Source organism: Myotis lucifugus, unplaced genomic scaffold, assembly GCF_000147115.1.
Source record: "Myotis lucifugus unplaced genomic scaffold, Myoluc2.0 scaffold_3, whole genome shotgun sequence".
Classification (NCBI taxonomy): Eukaryota; Metazoa; Chordata; class Mammalia; order Chiroptera; family Vespertilionidae; genus Myotis; species Myotis lucifugus.
The window spans coordinates 10,645,863-10,669,284 of NW_005871051.1; the positions used below are offsets into that span (position 1 = coordinate 10,645,863).

The following is a 23,422-nucleotide window of genomic DNA, read 5'->3' on the forward strand; positions in this document are numbered from 1 at the left end:
TCACTATGATGCACACTGACAACCAGAGGGAAGATTCTCAATACAGAAGCTGCCCCCTAGTGGTCAGTGCACTCCCACAGGGAGCGCCACTCAACCAGAAGCCGGGTTCACGGCTGGCAAGCCCAGCGGCAGTGGCGGGAGCCCCTCCCGCCTCCACGGCAGCGCTAAGGCGCAGCAAGCCAAGCGGTAAGGAGCAAGGGGTCCCGGACTGCAAGAGGGCACAAGCTGGGGTGAGGGACGCCCCCCCCCCCAGTGCACAAATTTCATGCACCGGGCCTCTAGCATGTGTGTGGGGATATATATATATATACACACATACACACATATACATACCCAGGGAAGGTCCATGTCAGCACACTTTGCAAAGAGAATTCCTGGGACTTCACTGGCCAGCTACCTCCTGTAGGAACTGGTTATAGAGCAGTTCACATTGTGACAGATCCCACACAAAAGCAGTCTGACATTCCACACTCTAAGCAGATCATAAGAACATCTGAAAATCCACATTTTTACAGAGTAAAAATCAGAGAACGCTTATTTTCATTTTAAAATGTTACTTGGTTTTATTTTTGAGTATTTCTCACACTATAAGGTGCTCTGAAAATTCCCCCAAGAGAACCTGCTAAATGCAGACGTCTAGTTCTTACTCCCAAAGAATGAGACTCAGAAAACTGCAGTTTTAAAAAGAACTCAATGATTCTGATGCATGTGGTCGCTGGGCCGCACCCTGAGAAACACTCCACACTGCATGCATGTAAACGGAAGTCACTGTCAATTTGGGGGATGACAATGTTGCATAAACCAAAACCCACCTGTATTGTGATGGACAGGACTGTGAGCTGAGAGAGAACATTTATATTTGAGACCTCACAAGTTACCTGGGATTAAGATTCACCAAGCAGTTATTTTATTATTGCTTATGGGTCTTGGCAAGAAACATTCATATGGGTATGTATGTGGCTGACACATCGTACATGACATGCACATCCCAGTGACTGACCACTCATGCCTGGCATATGACAGTGTTCAACACACAAGGCTGTGCTGGGAGCCTGCCCGTCACCTGCTGTTTTCTGTTTCTAACTGTACCTAAGAAAACCAGGGAAACAACCAAAACCATTCTCTTAGCAGCACCATTTTAAATAATGTTGAAAAATGGACACCCTCCAACTGGGAGACAGTGACATTTAAAGGTATAGAGGAGGCGGAGAGGAGGAAGGAGCACCTGGGGCAGGTCACTGAGGCAACACCCGGGAGGGAAGTCCAACATGGGCTTTGGAGCCAATTCCTCGCAGTGCTTTTTGCAGATATCAGGAGGCAGGAAGGGAGAAAGGAAAGAAAAAAGTGTAAATGGGAAGAAAAATGAAAACAACAAAAAAACGACGACTGAGAACAGAAAGGTGTAAAAAGTTCCCAGAACCACCCTAGCTGGTTTGGCTCAGCGGATAGAGCGTCGGCCTGCGGACTGAAGAGTCCCTGGTTTGATTCCTGTTAAGGGCACATGCCCGGGGTTGTGGGCTCACTCCCCAGTAGGGGGCGTGCAGGAGGCAGCCAATCAATGATTCCCTCACATCATTGATGTTTCTATCTCTCTTCTTCTCTGAAACCAATAAAAATATATTTTATAAAAAAGTTCCCAGGACCAAAGTTAAGATTCAGATTTTGACCATTTATTAATAGTCTCATCATATGCTATGTACATTAGAAGATAAATAGATATTTGTAAGTGGGGGTGAAAGATGACTTGGTAACAAATTTGACATTGAGTCAGTTCATTTATGATTTCAAGTAAGGCAAATCTTCCGGTCTGGTCTTTCCATGAGTCCACCTGGACATGGAAATAAGATCAGGGTGTTTATTTCTGGTAGCCTGGGGTCCTTGACTAGCAATCCCATAATCCCAGCCCATGTACATCTCAGAACAGTCTGCAGACAATCCCAAGAACACAGCCTATTGTGTAGCTGCAGAAAATATATCATCATTGCTTTGCCTCTGATATGAGAGTCCACAAATAATGTTCCTTTAAATATTCCCCCAGGGACACATGTCCACTCCCATCTTTATGGAGGAACCTTGATGTTCCTCTCGCAGGACCAGGACCCTGGAAGCTGTTGCTTCAGGAACAGAATTAGGCCCGTAACTAGAGATCTGCCATGATTCTCTAACTAGAGGCTGCCCGTATACTAGCAGCTGTTTCCTGTGATAACCTCTGCAGACCCAGGTTTCTGTAGACCACTCTTTTGATCACATAGGAGGCTTTGTTGGCAACAAAATATTGCTTCAGTGCCTTTATGAAGTCATTTGATAGCCTGTGTCTCTACAGTAATGAGCAAAGAGCTGCCTGCCTGGCTGCTTAGCCCTCCCCTCCTCCTGCACCAAAGTTGGCCACCTGCTTCTATATTTTTTTCCCTATCCATAATCCCACATCTCCCATCCTCCTTGTACTAAAGCCCTTTCTTGTGAAATGATAGAATAAAATGATTCACATTACAGTACACATGATGAATAAAACATAAACAGTTACCTCTTCCTGGCCAGTTGTAGTTTAAAAATAGGGAAGCCTTTAAGCTACAAAGAAATATTTAATAGTAGAGTATCAGGTGCCTGAAAGCTGGCTGGAAAAACACCTTGGGGTTGAGATGTATGTATGTGTGCATGTATAGGGGGTGGCCTGGGGATCTCAGGAAACATGTCATAAAGGTGAGCACATTTTTGAAGCCATTTTATAGTATATGAAATGCATTTTTACAGCATTTGTGTCTAGGCGTTGACCATTGATTGGGGGACATGAGGGGAAAAATGTTGCAGCCTAATGGTTAGGGCTCCATTCCCAGAATAATGGCATGACTTGGCCAGAAGCCCACCCACTGGGAGTGCCTTTCCCTGAGGGAAGATGGTTGTCCCAAGGATGGGAAGGCCAGGCAGAGGATGCATGCTCGCTTCACTTATGGCCACATTATCTTCTTCCTCCTGAGAGACCTCTGGGTCCTTTAAGTAACTTCCCAGTCATCAAATCAGTCTTTATTAAATTTTCACATGCACTTAGTTTTAAATTCAATTTGAAATGTGCTCCAAGGAGCATCATATGGACTAAATAATTAGCTAAAGAGAAATGGCACAGAATAGATTTTAGCGAATGGCACAGAGCAGTGCCTCTCCCGTACCACCAGTAGTAATTGAGTCTTTTAATGTAATACAAAGATAAGTATTTTTATTGTGAGTCATATGTTAATTTTTCATTATATGCAAAGGAAAAACAGTCAAATGAGCGGTTTTAGGAATATTTTTGCTTTGGACAAAGCTAACACAGGGTACGTTTTTAGAAAATGGGTCAATTTAAAGAAAAATGTTTTTAAAATAATGATACAAGGACATTGCAAGAATTTTGAAGGTTCTACTCAAGTGACTAGAGTTTAAGAAACCCACCCAGACTAGTAGATCATATCTGCATATCAACAACCCTTGGTTGACTCCTGTTACAAAGAGGATGTGCTGTGTGACCTTGGGCAAGTTGCAACCTCTCTGAGCCTCAGTTTCCTTCGGTACAATGGTGGCCCTGAAGGGAACCTCCAAGGTCCCCCTAATTCTAGCATGTGATGACTTATCTATATTATAGGTTACCTTCTGTAATGAAGAGGAGATGGAGAAATTAAGTCAGTGTGGCCAATGGTGATGTCATGGCTAGACACACATAAGCATTGAGTTAGCTCCTGGTTAACCTCCCAGAAGAAGCGAGGAACAGAGGAAGGTGCACTAGATTGGGAGTCAGGGGACCTATGGGTGAGCTCTACCACTTACTATTTCCTCTGGGCCTCCCCAAAGTTACATGCTTTCTTTAAACCCCTGTTACTCTATCAGTGAGGGCAAAAGGGTCATTACTGTGCAGACTTGTTGGGCAGCTCAAATGCAGGGTGAAGTGACAAATTCTCCACAAACACAAATCTTGTTCTCCCACCCTCTTGTAACCATCTTTGTGTCATTTCATTCTTTTTCAATAGTGTGGTGGTATGTGTAACTATATTGTGATCAGACAGAATTTTTTTTTAAAAAAATAGGTTATTTTTAAGCCAGTCAGGATTGATAGTTTCTAAGAATTCAGATAAGATGGTTAATGTTGAAGAAGGAATGGTGAATTTTGGGCTCATCATGGACAACCCCGGAAACCATCACCTACCAGTCACCTCAAATTATTGTCTCAGGGAAAAGTTGTACCCATCTCCTCTTCTAACCCTATCATCATAACTGGAAGATGAGCTAGATGTACTAAATTATTTATCAATCCCACTGAGCCCTGCTTTTTGTGAGATTCCTTTCCATTAGCCCGGAATTCCCAATTGGATAGGCGACCTCAGATTACAGCTGTCTCAAGGTTTGCACACTTCACTCCCCTAGAATAGCCAGGTTACACTTTCAGATTACTGCTTGTTAAGTTCAAATTACAGTTATTTTTATACAACTTACCGAGCTTGATTCTCTGATATCTGCTAGTTGATGAGGAGAAAAGTATTGTTAGAAGGTGACGCACAGAACTTGCAACTTCCAATAGGGGAAAACGCAGCAAAGATAGTACAGCCCCTCAGTACGAAGTGTGAAGTCGTGTAGCGTGGGGTCAAGCAACCTCACAGCTTGGAGTCATCCCTGAATTTCTATTGTATTGCAAAAATGGATGCTCAAAAAGGCTGGGAAGTGGGTAGCTTATTTTTAGGTATATTTTAAGTAAAAGATGTTTCTCAATATGAAAGCTTCAGTCATCTAGAATAGAGTACTCACCTATATAAACCATCTCGTTTCCTTATTCCAAATAGGTTAGACTTACCTCCCTCTCTGAACATTTCAGCACAATACAGGTTGTCCTCCTCCTAACATGTCCAATTTGACATCCTCTTACAAGTCAGGCTTACTTTTATAGAATAATAAGCTTTGTGCTAAGCAATGCCACAAAGTTGTCTTATACTTTCTCATGCCAAGAAATTTCTAGGCAAACAACTTTGGTTTTGAGATGGTTCCATCACTCATCTAGTCATGGATCTACGAATGACCAGGGACCAGTATGCAGGACTACAAACTCCGGGTCCTCAGTCTTTCCCACCGGATCCCGTAGTTTCTTATCAGTTAATCTTGGGTTGCCCTTACCTGCTCACTTACCTGCTTGAAAGATGTGACAGCTGATGTTTACAATTTTCAAAACCATTTTCCTGGCCCCTGCGGCATCCACTGTTCTCTTCACCTTAAGTTTCATTAGGGTGAGAACACAAACCCTCAGCTTCCGTGACAAACCCACTGCAACACTCCTTACACCTGCTTCCCTGTTCCCAGACATGACTGTACCAATGCAGACTTAGTTGCTGCAGCCAGTCTTGCACGTAAAAATCTATTGCAAAGTTTGTCAGATTCATTTGACGGAGGATAGAAGTGATTCACCACGGTACCCTTTCCCATAAGTCCAAAGTGTGATAAGAAAGCTTGAGTAGTGCTGTGTCCCATGAAAATGACAGATGCAGTTATTGTTTCCAGTGAATGATGCACCTTTTCTTGGGGAATCACCCTGCAAGGGATGCTGGGATAATAACACCAGGTAGACTCCCCACCGTCCTCCTTACTTTGATGTTCTTTCCTGGAAATCACTTGTGGAAGAGATTTTAGCCCGTGGTCTTTTAGTTCTGAGCATTTTCCCTACACCTTTCCTCTTCCTCTTCTCAGTGTTTTGAGACAGCTTATATTTGCACCTAACTTTCTACCGTGGATAGGCACCCAAATTCCTCTGCCTCTGATTAGTCAGCTCTTCCCCACCTGGCTATCCACTACCTCCTGTAAATGGACTCCTCCCACCTCTCACCTAAAGTATTGCCTCACCTGTGCCCTTCTTCGCTCCTCCACTAATGGCTTCGTCATCCTTTCCAAATATACTTCCACTCAACACTATCCCAGAACAAACTTTACCCCTTGCTCACGAAATAAACTGCTTTCAATAAGCCTCCTCTGACCCCCTAAACAAATAACATCCCATAACCCACCTCGCTCTAAAATATTGCTTTTCATAACCTCCAACAATATGCTTCTTTCCTCCCCTCGAAGAAATAAACCGTCTTCAGTGTTCCATCCTATCTGGCACTGAGCCACTTCATTGAAACCATAAAATACATACCCCCCCCCCCCACACACACACAAAACCTCCCAAACAAAGAAAAACGACCTCATATGGTCTTTTGCCTTCCCTTTCTCTCTCCGAGAAAGAAAATTCTCATGAGATATATAAGGACCCATTTGTGTCTCTGAGGATTTTTCTTTCCCAATTAAATAAGCTAGGGAGAAATAGAGTAAGGCATTCCACGGCCAAACACATTCTACTGTTTATTACACATATTACATTCTTAAATAAAAATGCGTCACATAACATTTTTTGCATAGATATCTTACAATATACCAATTTAAAAAAGAATTATGAAACAGACCAGTAACAAAAATAAATTTTTTCTTCATTAATAATTTTGTAACATTAACATACCACCATCATATAATACAAATAATAGTTTTAAATCTTAAGACTTTTGTACAGCAAAAAAACTCGACAAAGTAATATATTTATATTTATATATATATAAAAAGCTTAAAAAAAATAAAATGTCAAAAAAAGGCATAACCGAGGGCTATAAGACTGGGTACTTCTGTGATATATTATAAATACCAGAGAAGGCCTGAGAGAATGTGACCGGGGAGGTGGGGGAGGGGCGGGACTGGGAGTAGGTCTCTCCAAACACACTTGTTAGACACATCTGGCAAAAAGAAAATGTATAGTGCAAAAATAAATATTTTCAAGCCAACTGTTGAGAGGATAATAGAGATTTGAAAGAAAAATGGTGGTGGCTGGGAAGTCGAGTGGTGGGAGTAGGGAGGGGATGACGAGAGAGGAGGAGTTTGGGGAGATGTGTGGAAAGGAAGGGGAGGCTCCAAAAACATGAAACATTTATTTTTGCCTCTGTGTTAGCAAGGAGATCTTGGCCATAACAGGTGTACTTTTCCTCCCTGGAATGAAGCAGAAGTGGAAGATAAGAAACTTAAGTCTGAGTACAGGAAATGCATGCTGGGGGAGAAAAAAAAAAAGGTTGAGAACCAGCCAATGAGCCCAAAAGCCTCTGAGGACCTAGATTTGCAGAACTTATTCTGTCTGGTCCAAAGGCCTAGGATGAAAAGGTCCCCTCTCCCCACCCTCAGCCCTTCCCCTTTATGTGGAACTCCCAGTGTGGTTTCAATATACTGGCAATTATAAGCATCCATCCCCCCAGAAAGATATTAGGCACTGGTGGCTACTCCTCTTCAACGTCAGTAGCCTGTTTTCCTTCTGCGAAGGTACAATAGGTACGTGTGCACACATCCAGGTGTGTGCAGACATACCACCCTCATTATTCTGACGTGGGGTCCATTTTATGGCAGTAGACAGAAGCTGGAGTCAAAGCAATTGACGATTTCAAAGCTCACAGTTGAAAAAAATTGTATAAACAGTCCCCAACAAAGAATGGATCGACCTTCCCTCATGACCCTTAGAGGGAGCCCTGTTTGAAAAGAGTTATCTTGTTTGGGATATTTGTGAAGCGATGGCCTAGGATTTCTCTCTCCGTGTTGGATACCTGCTCCCCGAGGACTTGTACTTAAATGGAAAACACCTGAAGAATACAGTACTAGATCGGAAGGGTGCACACAACAGTTAATTGCAGCTTTATCATCGCCCTTTCTGGGATCTATTAGGTACCCACAGAGGAGGTTTAAGAGAAAGTGTTCAAAGCAAGAGAAAACCCTGAAGCCTCAGGCAGTTGGTCATGGGATCTCACACTGAGAAGCAGTTTTTGCTTCCTTGGACACTCTTTTTTGTTTCATCTCAAGTATTCCCAATGATTCTCACTGAGGAAAGCAGGCCATCAAAGAGGCACTGACTAGACTCAGGCCCTCTCGTTTTCAAACTGAGACATCACCATGTTTACCGAAATTTAATCCAGACCCAGAATGCAAATTCTCTCCTCCTGCCCCACCCCACGCTTGGCAGGTGGTCACTTCCGGAAGATGCCAGGTAACACTTCCGCAACCAGGTCTACTTAATGAATTTTCACTTTGGCAAAGATCTGGGTGCAAAAGTGGCCAGATATGCTGGCCCTCCTAAGATTTTTTAAAAAGAAACAATGAACCTGATTTTTGTAATTGAGTAAGTTGCATCTCTCTGACTTTCCCCTCCCTTCTTCCTTCTCCTAAAACCAACTTCTGCAACAGAGAAGACAAAAGCACTTTGCACAGTATTTTCTCTTTTACGAAGTGCCTTCCATAGAGGAAACCATTTTGAACCAATAAAACTAATCACTAGGTTTTCTTGTTCTTGCCATTCAAGTTCCTTTTTTTTTTTTTTACTTTGCCATAGAATTCAGGAGTGGGGCAGAATGCTCGCGGGCCCTGGGTTAGTCGCCCTGAAAGTCCCATGTCCCCTCTGATGCAAATAGACATGGCTCATCTGGAAGTTTATCCCAAACTAAAGTCCTTAAAAAATCTTCTCTGGCTTCTAGACTCAAAGAAGATTTTTTAAAACATAGGAATCAGTTCTGCTATCATGCGTGAGGTTGGCTGTCTTTTTACCCTGTTAGAATCAGGTGATCAAAGATGTAAAAAGGGCACAAGAGGTGCAGGAGGGGAGAAGGTGGGGATTTGAAGGGCTTTGCAAGGGAAAGCACGTAGAGAGAAAGAAATGGTCAGCACGAAGATCATTTTGGGGTCTCCGATCTTTTTATAAAATGCAGCTTTGTCATGGAATCCGACCATCCAAACGTAATAGTCATCACCACCAGGCGTTAGGTTGGGCAGATTAACCGTTAGTGGGGCAGGAGGCCAGTAGCTAGGAACAGCATATCATTTCAGGTTTCCACGTCTTTGACTTACAGCCGGGTGGTAGGAGACAGAAGCACAACTTGAAATAAAGAAAATTACCAAAATTTGTCAGTGGCTTAGAAACACCGCTGTTCTCTACATCGGACTCTGAACCCTGGATTAAGTGTGCTCGAGGGACAATCACAAGAAACACCGCGTCACGCTTCTCCTTTCCAATCTGGGGTCCCCTGGACTGTCAGGAGGTAACAATGGAAGCGAGAAAGCAGTTTGATGTGTTTCAAATGTCCATTCAAGCACCGTTTTAAACAACCTGTCCTTTTGGGAGCAAAACATTTCCAGGCCATTTCTTGGGAAGCCTGCTCACTCCAGCAGGCTCTTACCCGCCACCTCTGCCATTCTGGAGATGATGGGCATTGTATCACAAATCCGCTTCCAAATGATTGGGGCTGTACCCCCGCTCCCGTGGATAGGACTGGTTATCATTCATAGGTGTCAATTCCGCTAGAGAACAGTTTCCAAGCCATACCCTTAGCACCCACCAAATTCTCAGGCCAATTCTCACCGTCAACAGATGACTCTGAAGCAAGCAAGCAAGCAAGCAAGCCCGACCATCACGGTTCAGCGCCCCCTGCTCTGAGAAAGGTCAGGGGCAGATTACAAAGGACCTCACTGATACAAGAGAGAGAGAGGAATTCCAGAACAGTTCAGACACTGATGAGGACCAAAGGGCCTTTGTTCCGCCACATTCAAATAAGGTCTTTTCCAGACCGCAGATGACAACAGGGAGCAAACAAGCAATGATTCCTCTTTTGCATTCTTTAACTTTCTTTTTAATAGAGCCTTGCATTGGTCGGTTCAAAAATTAAATTAAATATTCTAAACCCTTAATAATAGCATTTCGAGAGGCCAGACCAGCTCCCGCTGGGGAAAGAACATTTGTAAATGGTGGCAGCCACGGCCAACGCCATCACCAGTGTGTGTGTGGACATTCCTGCTAGAGGCTACTATGGGAAGGGAGACCAGTGAACCAACACAATCTGGGGTATCTAAAGTTTCATCTAGTACACTGACTGGAGGCGCAACAGTTTAATACAGCCGAGGTTCAAGGTCCCCCCGCCCATCTTTCATCCACAAAGGATGCACCACACATTCAAATATAACCCCATGGCACGCCCCGATGGACTGGCCACAAAATGCACTCAAATGCAGTAGAGAACTACGAGATTGTCAGCAAGCAGTGCTCCAGAAATTGTTTCTAAGTCATGTCTAGTTTTAAATCTTTGGAATAAAACTGATTTTTTAAAAATACCCTTCAACTAACATATACATAATTGCCTCTGGCAAATGGGCAGATTTTGTGTGTGTGTGTGTTTTAGGGTGGTTTTTTTATTGTCATTATTTTGTTGTGGGTTTTTATTTATTTTTTGTTGGTGTTTTTTTGTTTGTTTGTTTGTTTTTTGGTCTAAATTGAAAAAAAGGAAAAGGAGAAAGTAAAGGTTAAGGGCCAGACCTCAGAATGCCCCATTTGTCCAATTGGCAGCTACAACCTCTGTGACGAGGAGACTCCTTTACCCTCAGATGAGTAGATTCAACATTTCAGTGAAACCAAAGGTTGCAGAAAGCTGAGAAACCAAATGCCAAGGATCTTGAAGGTTGCTGTCATAAATGTATTTGTGTTTCTTATATTATTATTTCCTTTTAAAGACTTCAGTTTTGCATCCCAAATAGGTATGGGGTGGCATTTTAACAGTCAACGAGTCAAACAGTCAAAGGAGGGCAGGGGGGGTGCCAGCTGGTATGAAGGAGCAGCAACCATGTGTGGACCAAGTGCCATTTTTGTTTTTTTAGACGTGTCTTGAAGGGATGGTCCCAGAATATACAAAATATACAATCTGTCCTAATAACCACCCCACTTGCTTGCATAGGCCATGTAATGGTCCTAAAGGCAGTCTTTGGAGTTGAGGCCAGTGCCAGCTAGCTAAGAATGCGGGTAGATAGAGACCGATATTGGATGTGTGTGGGGGATGAAAAGTAAGGAATGTAACCCCTTCGGAGTCAGTTTGCAGAATAAACGTGAGGCCTCTGTTGATCCTGGGTGCTCTAGGTCACAAGTCATGAAGGGCCTAGCCAGAAAATAAATTAGAAATATGTCTCTCCTTTTAGACAGACGGTTAGAGAAACATCTCAACCCTTTCCTTGAATGTCCACCCTTCATTCCCACAATGGCATTTCTGAATTGTGTGTTTTAACAAGTGGAGTAACATGAGCTCAGTGGGCATGAGAGAGGAAGATAGATGATGTTTTTGAAGTCACTAGACTTGGGAGGCATCTTCCACTTTCCCCACTCCTGGAAAGAGTGATATTTTTGGCTTTTTGTCAGGTCATAACCCAGAGTTAGGTTCAATATGCAGCTGCCCTTTGAGACTAGCAACATCTATGCTGAAACTGGATACAGGGCAGCAATGACACACAGCACGGGGTGGACCACTACGAGCTGAGGTCATGATGCCTCAAGGGGATGAGAGGACTGTGATGTCCCATCTGATTGGCTGCTTTGAGAGCTGGACATCCAGGTGCTGAGAGAGAGTCCTGGTGAGGTTTAGTCCATGGAGAAAAGATAAAACATTTAAGCTTCCAAATAAGCTTTTCAAGTTTTCATTAGCAAAAACAGAGAGATTAAAAAGAAAAAAATCTAGCACTGGCAATAGGTGAGGCTCAAGGGATAGACTGTGATTTATCATCAAGGACTTTATTCTCTTGGCCACTTTGCAGTCATGCTAGAAGTTTCCAGAATCCCTAGTGCATATGGTGTGCAAGAGTCAAAAAGTAAGAAAAGAAAACTCCTCCCTTACGAGTGAAGTCTAGAGAAATGCAGGCCAGAAAGGTGTAAGGTGTATTCCAGAGTCTGTCGCCGCTAAGGCCGTTGGTATCGACTGGAAAGATCTCAGTGGTGCTAAGAAGAACCAAAACTGATCAACAGTTCTTTGAGCAAGTCGGACGCACGGAATAGTAGGACTTTTCACACACAAAGGACAAATAAACCAAGAGTTAATTTTGGCTACCAAACTGCAATTTGGTTTTCTAGGTCATTTTCCCCCAACTATTTAAAAAGAAACAGTGCTACACATATGCAACTTTAAGACGTCGTGTTCTCCTATCAAGTTGCACTGAGAAGCAAGTTAGAGATAAGCCCCTCTTACGGCTGTCCACCTGCAGAAACGTCACATCCATTTGCTTTGCTTTCCATTGGCCACAGCGGGAAATAATTCCAATAGTGCTGACGTGAGCAGCCAGTCTGCCTTGCTGAGTTCACCTGGTCTCCTTCTTCTTCGTTTTCTTCTATCTTCTGGCTAGGGCAAGGCATGAAGAATAGCCGTATATATTTTAAATATAGCTGAGTGCATGATAGTGAGTGTGTGGGGGGGTCTGTGCGTGACAGCGTGTGTGTAAGTGTGTGACTGTGTGTGTGTGTACACAGAGGTGTAGAAGTGAGAACTTTCTTCTGCGAGGCAATGGGGCCCCGCCTGAAGTCCAGCCCCCTGCCCCATGGCGTTTCCTTCAGACAACGGCCGATGTCGTGGCAACTCTGGCCTTTAGGTTTTTTTAGATATGTCTCTTCATGTGGAGGGCAAGATGGTCCGACCTGGAAAAACACCTAAGGAATATAAACAAGAACAAGGATTTTAGAGAGGTCTAGGTAAGGAACTCAACTTCCATCACCCTTAGAAAATGATTAACCCTAACTCTATTTTTTTGAGAAACAAGGCAGTGTGTTAGGAAGGTGAGCTCATGGGTCAGATTGCTTGGGTTCAAATCCCAGCTCACCCAAAAGCTGTGTAACTCTGAGCACCTTAACATCTCTGGGCCTTAATTACTCCTCCGTATAATGGTGATCATTATGGCACTCACCTCATAGCTTGGTTCTAAGAATTAAATGAGACCATCTATGTAAAGTGCTTAAACTATTGCCTGGCATGTAGTAAGATCTCAATGAATGTTAACTATTATTATCATAATTGTCATTATTTAAAATTTTTAAAAAAATATATTTGTATTTCAGAGAGGAAGGGAGAGGGAAAGGGAGATAGAAACATCAATGATGAGAAAGAATCATTAATTGGCTGCCTCCTGCCCACCCCACATTGGGGATCAAGCCTGCAACCCAGGCATGTGCCCTGACTGGGAATTGAACCGTGGCCTCCTGGTTCATAGGTCAGCACTCAACCACTGAGCCATGCCAGCCAGGCATAATTGTCATCATTAAAGAAGAAATGAATATGCAAATGCTTTGGAAACAATGTGTGAGAAAGAAACAAAGCAGAGACAAAGCAATCTGCCTGTTTAAAAGGGAGACACGGGGATCTGAGAAGGTAAGGAGTGAAGGAGAGGACTAGGCAGTGGACAAAACCTCTTTCCTTTCCTTTCTATATTCTGGGAACTTGGAGGAAAATAGTACTATTGATACACCACTTCATTTGAAGTAACTGTTCAGTAATGCAAATGATGTTCTGGACTTTTATTCTGCCTTTACCAATCGCCTACTCTGTGCTAGGTATCTAGCAATATATGTAGAAGCCTTCCATTTCTTTCAGGAAAAAAAGTGGAAAAACAACAACAACAGATCTTTAACATAATATGAAATGTAATTGCACCCCACCAGAATCAAACTAGCATCATTATTTGCTCAAATTCTAAGAAGCACATGATACTTAGCATTAGACTAGGTTCCTCACCATTGAGGTTTTATTTAAATGCAATATACCAGCAAGCTACTTACTTGTGATTAATTTATATTTGTTAACTTATACCTACTCCTCATAGGAACAGTAAAAGGTAACAGATAAACTCAGCATCGAGAAATGCAGAATCAAATAACTCTAAGGGTAATAGAACCCCAGAGGGTATTTCCGAGTATATAGCAGGCAGATGACCTTAAATAAGAAGGTCCTTAAGGACTGAAATTTGTTCATTACAGAGAACCAGTTGAACCTCTATGGTCGTTTCTCTTGCTCATGAAAAAGGCACAGGATGGGCAGGTGAGCAGTAAGCCAACAGCAACTCTCTAGGGCACCAAAGAGCGAGATATGGGCTGATAATTTCTTACCACCGATAAGTGGGCTGATTCAACAATCAAAATACCTCCTCTGCTACCCTGGGGCTCTTGGAGATGCTACCCTGGGGCAGTCTCCCTGGGTTATGTCTGTGCTGAGGTGACTCTCGGAAGCAGAGAACTTTCACCGCCATCGGCAGCCGAATGCAATGGGCTGAGAGACAAGATCCATCCTCTAGCACAGTGATGGTGAACCTATGACACACGTGTCAGAGGTGACACGCGAACTCATTTTTTTGGCATTTAAATATATAAAATAAATATAAAAAACATAAGTCCTTGTTTTACTATGGTTGCAAATATCAAAAAATTTCTATATGTGACACGCACCAGAGTTAAGTTAGGGATTTTCAAAATGCTGACACACCGAGCTCAAAAGGTTCGCCATCACTGCTCTAGCAGCTGGGCACTCGGTGGGCTGCAAGGCTCAGTCCAATGGTAAGGAAATGGCAGAGCTGCCCCCTTGCTTTCTCCCCCAACCCAAACCCGAAGCCAGAGGTCACAAAACCCAATGTCTTCGGGGGTCAGGCAGGTAAAGTGAATGCGGGCAGAGGGTCCAGTGTAAGAAACAGCCCTATCTGACTCCACTTTGGACAAGGCGAGGAAATACTGCTTTCTGTGAGAGCAGACAACAGAGCAGGGGAGATGATCCATGTCAACGGACGGTATGCCTTCCTGTTGGGAAACCACAGGGAGTGGCGGGAACTTGGTGGAATTAGTGATCACATGGCCAGTGCCAGTGGGTACTGATTACTACTCGGCTCCAGGATATTATGGGCACATCGTCTGATTTTTCCAGACAAAGCCAGAAATACAGAAATTTTTTAATGGCATCCAGCAATTTTAAATGTTAGCAAAACAAACAAACACATGTCTGTTTTATTCTAGCTTATACATCAAAGTATACATGGTCCATGCTTTCAGGAAAGGAAACCCCAATTCTAGCTTAGCTTCTAAATAAGGTGGTCTGATTGCTCCAAGTAGAAGAGGCAAGAAGTAGGTTTCTCGTGCTCATACACCCTGTGGTGCCAACAGGACCCCGTGTCCTGTGAAGGGCTACAGATGCCCTCTGTTTCTGAAGGTAAAGGTCTTCTAAGGAAGACTCCCCGGTCACCCCAGGCTTTCCTTTCACCTGCTCTGGGACCACTCCACTTCCCGATGCCACCGCCCAGACCTGCTTTATTCTTAGCACAATCCCTGCGATGGAAAGGCAAGGTGCTGCCCGTCAGAGACACCACCGAGGGTCCAGCCCCTCATTTCCGACACCGTTGAAAATGCGCGGGCGACTGGCAGGGCCGCAGGACTTTGGGCTGTTCACAGTCTCCCCAAATACCATGTCACAGAGCGTGCACCATCTGCTTCGAACATTTCTAGCTCCAGAAGCCATCCTATATTTTGATGAAGAAAATAAAGCAACGAGATGGCCCATCTCTGACAGATCCTTCCCTGAAATATCTAGTGGGTCTGAATTATTTCTCACATAAATCACACAATCAGATTTAATCTGGATATGTCAACGGCTACACAGTTGTAAATTTCACAGTAAGCCAGTTGACTTGAAGACAGAAACACTCTCTGCCCATTTCCAAGGATGATGGCAATCCATAATGTGCAATCTCAATCGTCAAGGACCGGGAACAGCCTCGCCACCCTTCAGGGATGGGAGTGTGTGTGTGTGTGTGTGTGTGTGTGTGTGTGTGTGTGTGCGCGCGCGCCTCCTATACCATATCTGACAGCTAAGTGGATGTAATGCTCTTCCTCAAGGGACTGTGGACAAAGAATCCCCATCTATGCAGCTTCTTTATCAATGGCCAGGGCTAGAGAGGAATAAACTTGAGGTGGGAATTGGGGGCAGTTGTCAAACAAGGAGAAACATGACTAACTATAGATACTTAGAAGAGCGGCTGGGACTTCTAAGTGATGGGATAGAAATGGAAAAACAGGTTGTGTTCTTGGGTAGCAGGAGAAAGCTCCAAAGAAACGAGGGACAATAGCATCAAGAAGTGGACTTCCTCAGGCCCGGGGGGGAGGTTATCTCAGGGCTCCAGAAGGCATGGGGGCTTTATTTAGTTCTTAAAGAATGAAGATAAGAGGAAAATAGCCTCTTCAGGAAGAAGGAAAAAAAAAGGAGGAAAAATATGAATGCTCCTTTATAAGCATCTTAGAGGAGCACCAAGCCAACAGGCCACCTGGGAGACGTGGCCACCCCTGACCTGGTCTCCAAACAAACACATGCTGCTCCAGAGGAAGGCCTGGGAGGGGAGGGGCCGGCACCGGGCCCGGGAGGCAGGAAGCCATCACGTTTCCTCCCGAGGAGAGCCAGGCCTCCCTGGACATCCTGCGGCCCCTCCTGCCACCCTGTGAGCGGCTGGCCGAGCCGGGAACCCTGAGGCTCTCAGGGCTTTTATCGTATTAGAAGCATTTTTCTCATCATAACCAAGACCTTTAGGATTGCATTAAAAAGATGGTTAATTTTCTTAAGCTTCCTTCTAAACACAGAAATAGGATTAGAAGGATAACACGCTCAGATGCAAGCCCATTATTTGATTATGTCTCAACCTAATCCTGCCTTCACCTTGGCCTGCAGAGTCTCCATTTTGGGGTTTATTGGTTGATAATGCCAAGGCTGTCAGATACTATTACTAGTGTAGTTTTCTGCTGCTACGTGCTCTTTCTTCCACTATCAAACGCTGGAGGTTTGAGATGGAATTACAGGATAAATTCTCAAAGCCTCTCCGTCGTTAAGACCTTTGTGCCTATTTTCAAAGGAGAAAGAATGGTACAGGCCCCCAAAGAGTGGGAACTGTCTTCAGTAAATTCATGTCTAATAATACTTCAGAGGAAGGCCTTATACCTCACCGTTCTTCTGTTAAGCAGGCTTTCTGCTCTTTCGCATTTTAAAGGATGAGGGAAAATGGTATTGATGTTAATAAAAAGATCAGAAGAATCAGCTACAGGTAACCATTCTCTATCCTATTACTCTTCACATTATACTAAAATGATCTGTCTCCTCATTTCCTCAGGGGTAGGAGTCGTGTCTTATTGATATCTAGTGACTAACTTGGTCCCGGGCCCAAAGCTAACGTTCAGGTAAATGCTTGTCTAACGGAACCAAGAATTCACATTATCTTTTGACTACATGCAAGAAGGCACCCCTTTCTCAATGGTTTTCTCAGTGAAGAAGTAAAAGGCATCCCCAAATCCAAGACTCTGAGAGAGAAGTTTGAAGCTTGTGATGAATCCAAGAGCACTAGACAGCCCCCCATCCAACCCCCCATTCCCCCCCCGCCCGCATCCAGAAGCTTCAACGTTTCTTTACCTGTCGCAGTGGTTGCATTTAAAGGGCTTTGCACCTGTGTGTTTCCTGTAGTGCCTCGTGAGCTCATCGCTTCGTGCAAAACGCCACTCACACCCTTCCCATGAGCACTTGTAAGGCTTCTCACCTGCAAGAAGAGAGGGAATGACCATGGTCAGTGGCAGGAAGAAGGTGGCCACATACCTGCTCAGACTCGGCTAGCTGGGTGCCCGTCTTGGAAAAGGGCTGTGCACATCATCCCTGAAAGACTGCATTCCTGAACACAGCATGCCACACTTTCTCTGATCTCCTGGTGTGTTGGTGGTGGTTGCTGCTTTTTTTAACCTTCAAAAGTGGTTTCACAAGATCCCCAAATCTGGGGCTGTCACTGCCGTTCCCAGAGTCAGAGCACTTCCTTCGACTGGGGAGGGATCAATTTTTATTTATTTTCTATCCCCTGGAGCCCTCTGACCCCCACAGTCCAAGCAGACAGGAAATGTGCTATTTTCATCTGAACCACAAATGCTTCTAATCTATTTTTCTCCAGAACCTACAGTAATTTACCATTTCAGCCCTCTCAGCCTCCTCCCTCCTCTTCTCTCCCACCACAAACTGTGCCCAGGTAGCTGCCTGGCCAGGCAAACAGCCCAGGTCTCCCAGAACCACTGCTCCTTCCAGTAAATGTGAGTGGACGGACGGTCACGAGAAAGGGCTACAATTTGAGAGTAAAGCAAAAAATCACTTGGCGATTCCTGGCATTTCTGTGAAACACAGTCACAAAGTCCTATTTAAGGAGTCTGTAACTAATGACTCCAGAGCGCTCACATTAGAGAGAGGTACACATGGTTACAAAATAGGTTTCGAGTCAATTTGAAGAGCAGGGGTTTTAGCCACAGGGAAGCTGCTTAAAAGCACGAAATTTGAGCTCTTGTACTCAAGTGACCTTTCGCACAGTAAATACAGATGGAGGGATACAGAAAGGAAAGTACATGGTTTTTCCTGCGACTTTTATTATTTTTTTCTTAGCCCATCCATGTCCGTCACCCAACATGACAAATATTTACCCTTTCAACTGTATGGTTTGTTGGTTCGAATTAAGGGGGAAAATGGTCTTTTAAAACCACATGAGCCGAAACCGGTTTGGCTCAGTGGATAGAGCGTCGGCCTGCGGACTCAAGGGTCCCAGGTTCAGTTCCGGTCAAGGGCATGTACCTTGGTTGCGGGCACATCCCCAGTAGGAGATGTGCAGGAGGCAGCTGGTCGACGTTTCTCTCTCATCGATGTTTCAAACTCTCTATCTCTCTCCCTTCCTCTCTGTAAAAAATCAATAAAATATATTTTTTAAAAAAAACACCACATGAAATCATGAGGGTTGGTTACTGAGCCCTGAAACAGAGAGGCAGGTGAGCACAGTGGTCAGGAGCTGAGCCAACCTTCCTCCTCGGCTCAGCTTCCAGTTCTGCTCCTCATCGTCTAAGTGAGCCTCCCTTTGCTTCTGTTTTTTTAGATGTAATAGTATGTAGCTCCGAGGGTTTGGAGAGAATACATTCATATCATGTGAATTAATATATATTATCTATTCACTAGAGGCCCAGTGCACGAAATTCGTGTGTGTGGCGGGGGGGGGTCCCCTCAGCCCAGCCTGCACCCTCTCCAATCTGGGACCCCTCGAAAGATGTCCGACTACCGGCAATCGGACATCCCTCTCACAATCCGGGACCGCTGGCTCCTAACCGCTCACCTGCCTGCCTGCCTGATCGCCCCTAAGTGCCCCCCCCTGCCAGCCTGGTCGCCCCACGCAGCCTGCTATTCAGTCGTTGCATGAGGGCGTCCTGACCAATTTGCATATTACCCTTTTATTAGTATAGATTAGAGCAGTGCCTGACACGTGGAAGAATCCCGTAACTTGTGATCGTTATAAACTGCCAAACCCCACATTTCAGGACACACAAGGGCCAAAGGATGATCTCCGGCTGCCCCATTATTTCTCCATCTTTCACAGCTCAGCCTTCCCTAGGCGGCACTTAAAGGGACCTGGCCCAGGACTATCCTTGACTCACTTTCTTCTTTCCACCTTTTCTCTTCCCTTTAAGCCCGACTACAAAGTGATCACAATTCTTTATTTGTATCACCTGGAATCAAACCAAACACGGTTGAAAATTGTATTTCATTAAATCGGTGCCCTAGTGAGCCCCGCTCTGTAAGATCGGCGGAGAAGAGGAGCGCGAAACGCGCACTGCTCTGAAAGGGAACCAAGGAGACGCGAGGGCGCTGGGCGCACAGGAGGAAACCATTCAGCTCTGGAAACCGGGGAAAATGAATCACCGAGCAGTGTCAAAAGTTCACCTTCCCCGTCCTTAAAGCCAGATTTTTAGAAAAGTGCACCTGCCGAACGGAGGCTGGAGAGGGGAGATGTCAAATCCACTCTGGGGAGCGCACACCTGGGTCTTCCCGAGCTCATTACAGAGCTGAGCGTCCGTGTCCTCACCTGTCAGATGGAGGTGAGCGCCCCACGTTCATGGTGAGGCTTAGATAAGCTGTCACGTGTCAGACACGTTTCCTGAGCCTGGCACAGGTAAATGTTCCATTCATTTGAACTCCCTTCCTCCCCAGTTCACCTGTGTGCTCAGAGGCTGCGGAGGAGACAGGGCTAACCGGATGTCAATAGAAACATTCAGAGTTCAGGCTCCAGACAGCTGTGCCACCGAAATATTGGAAAACAGAGTCTGTTTAAGCTTTCAGTACGTTCTCAGTGCACTGATGGCGAGTGGGTCCGGAAAACCGAGCGCCCTTTAGATCTGCTCTGAATGAGCAGGATGCTGCAGGGGAAAAGAGAGCCCAGCTGGAGGGAGAAGTGCCCTCTCCGAGTGGCGGGTCGGCATCCTTCTTAAGGCTATTGATTGCCCACCAGGCTTTGTTACTTCAAGGAAATCTAGCACGAACAAGAACAACACAAAGAGAGAATGAGGCACCAAAGACTTCAGAAATTCAAAACGCCCTCCACCCCCAAAGGCCTTCAAATGCAAGTAAAATTGGAGGGCGCTGGAACCACGGGGACCAAACAGCCCCAATGCAGCCAGGCATCGGGAAATCCTATGACATTCCCCTGCAAGGAGCAGCGACATCCAGTCCCCAGAATCAACCCCACAATCAAACCGGCCCGTCCATCACGGGCAACCACATTCTGAAGGACAAGGAAGGGCATGGAGGAAATGAAAGACAGAGGTTCGAGTGGATGTCTTCGAGTATTTTTTGCTTTTTCATTTCAAACTGTGTGCTTTTCCTCTGGCGAAAATTTTTTAAATTAGTTCTGTTTTGTTTTATTGTGACAACCAATATCCAGGATTTAGTTACTTCCCATGAAAGAATGCAGGCTCTTAAGTGAACTCTGGCACAACCCAGCTGTCCTGTTCAGGAGCTATACAGTGTCCCTTTGGCGACTATGGAGACAGCAACTACACAGGGAGCTTGCCTCGACTGAGTCATGTCACTAACACTGCTTCTGGCTTACGGATAGGTGCTATGCAGGATCACGCCGAGGACAGCCCCTCTGGACCGGACAGTGTAGCCAAGTCATATTATCAAATGATTCATCGAGCTATTTTTCCAGTGTCTGCTCAATTTACCTGCAAGTTGCCATTTCTGCAAATACTCACGAATAAGGAATTTAAAATAGCCAAGAAAGAACTCAGCCAAATGAAGGAGTGGTGTCTGAAACAGGCAGAGTTAAGAAATCAGAAGAACAGGGGGGGAAAAAAGAGAATTAGAAATATGACTTCATATTTAGGGCTCAGGAATAGTGGGATGAGGCTGACTTTGTTTCCGGGTTCTATACCCACTTCCATAAACCAATTTCTACTCGAAAGCAGGCGCTAGTGAAATTGAAGTATTTTGCGTAGCCGAGATTACCAGCACCGACTGCTTCATCTTGGGGGTGGAGCCACCTATATCCATAATGTATTCATTTTCATCCTAACCGCCTACCTGAAGATTTTGCTCATTTTATAAAAGCTTGAGTTTTTTTCTTTATAAAACAAAAGAAGGGAGGGAGGGAAGGAAGGAAGGAGAGAATGAGGGAGGGAAGGAGGGAGAAAAGGAGGGAGGGAGGGAGGGAGGGAGGGAAAGAAGGAGGGAGAGAAGGAGGGTAGGAGGGAGTGAATGAGGGAGGAAGGGAGGGAAAAGAAATAGGCAGTTCAGTCATAACTGGAGCAGATTTCATGCAAAAATCTGCTCTTCTCCCTCACCCGCCCTTCTTTCCTTGGGTATAGAACAGAAAACGTCAGGCCCCTGCACAATACTATACTGCACGGCACCTGGGATAATGCTGCCACTCAGCTCACTCACCTCAAGAGTGAATGAAAATGTCAAAAAGACAGGCAGATGGGACAGAGGCTTAAAGCATCAGGACTTCGGTCCAGGAGTGTGTGAAGGAAGGCGGGCACACCCCAGAGGATGGAGGAGGGAGCACGACCGTGCCCACAGCTCACAGTGCCAGAAGCAGAACACACTCTTCAGAGCCCCCTGGATTTTAGGAGGAATGTCAACAACTACTTTTCCTTTCTGGAAATTAACCCTAGGAAACTTGTCTCCCTAAGGGAGCACATGTCACCTCAGCGGTGACAGCAGGTCTAATCAGGCATAAATAGGTTTATAACCAAACGAGGGCTCTTGGGGAGAGTGAAGGTGCTTGAGAAACAGGCCTGACATCTGCAAGGCTGAATCATGGCAAGAATTCATGCTCTCCCACAAAATGGCCTCTAAAATGCCATGGGATCTAAACCAGTGTGGCCTCTATTAGTTAGTTTCTTACAGAGTAAGTCTCCCTACATCATGATCATCAAGTTTGGTTGATCAAAAACACATACTTTCTGGACATGTCCCTTTGGTATACATAGATTTATTCATGAATTATATGAATGTACTTATGGTGCCAGGTGGATACTGAAACGATTGGGGGGACACTTTGTAAAATATATGATTACCTACCCACTATGCTATACACCTGAAACCAACACAAAATAATACTGAAAACAAACTATAATTGAAAAGGAAAAAGAAATAAAAAAATACACTTTACACTGGAACACGCAACACATAAGGGAACATGCATATGCATGTTTGTGTTTCATGAGACAAAGGTTACGTGAATCAAAACCTGCTGTCTCATGGGTTAGTGAACACACTCTGCTATTTCTATTCAATTCCAGTTCATTTACCAAAAACAAAAAATACCGTGACCCACTAGGCCAGTGGTCGACAAACTGCAGCTCGCGAGCCACATGCGGCTCTTTGGCCCCTTGAGTGTGGCTCTTCCACAAAATACCGACTTCTGCGCATGGGCCACGAAGTTTCAATCGCACTGTATGTGCGCACCCGCATGTGGTATTTTGTGGTATTTTGTGGAAGAGCCACACTCAAGGGGCCAAAGAGCCGCATGTGGCTTGCGAGCCGCAGTTTGCCGACCATGGCACTAGGCTGATGTTTTAAAAAATTAGGGTAAATTAAATATAAATAGAAGTTATAAATTTTCCCTCCTGCATTCAGAACTCTATGCCGCGCACCCTGCCTTAGAGACGCCTGTCCTCTGGTATAAATGAAAAGAGCTTGGCCTCACGCTCGCTGGCCTCCGTGCATCCATCCTTGGTCCCTCCAGTCTGCTGTCTGCAGCAGTCAGAGCAGTCCTCTGCCAACCTGAATCAGAACACGTGTGTCCTTCACAGGAGGCCTTATTCTTTATATTCCCACATAATTGGTTTCTGTGACATCCTCTGGACTTCATTTTATGCATTTAAAAACATTATTCTGCAAAGGGTTTTCCACTGGCTTCCCCAGACTGCCAAATAAGCTGAAGAGCCAAGAAAGGTTAAGAAGAAATTAAAATGCAAGTGCTCCAATGACTTCCTATCACTCTCGGAATAAATCAAAAGCATTTAAGGCCCTTAACCCTACCAGACCGCTGGACCTATTTTTCGGTAATTTCCACACAAAGGTGGAATATTGGCGCTAGATGAAAGGTAGATGAAAAGTAGACCTATTTTCTACAATGTCTCCAAGTTCCATCTTATTCTAACCACTTGTTTGCATGTAACTAACATTTTTCTATATCGTGTTGGTTTTTTCTCTTTAATGCTCAGGAGCCCAGGTATAGGGGA

At 44.7% G+C, this 23,422-nt stretch overlaps 1 protein-coding gene across 5 annotated transcripts in view; it reads right to left on the reverse strand.

The window, feature by feature from the left end:
- Nucleotides 1-6,338: 6,338 nt before the first annotated feature.
- KLF7 (Kruppel like factor 7) overlaps nt 6,339-23,422 on the reverse strand; it is a 95,055-nt gene continuing 77,971 nt past the window's right edge. For 4 of the 5 annotated variants that reach the window (XM_014462047.2, XM_023760587.1, XM_023760594.1 and 1 more), the window contains 2 exons: nt 17,295-17,418; nt 6,339-12,520 (listed from right to left, as the gene is read on the reverse strand). In XM_014462047.2, the coding sequence (XP_014317533.1) occupies nt 12,469-12,520; nt 17,295-17,418 (176 nt within the window). In that variant the 3' untranslated portion in view covers nt 6,339-12,468. The remainder of the gene's footprint in view (nt 12,521-17,294; nt 17,419-23,422) is intronic. The other variant, XM_023760597.1, reaches the window with a different exon arrangement.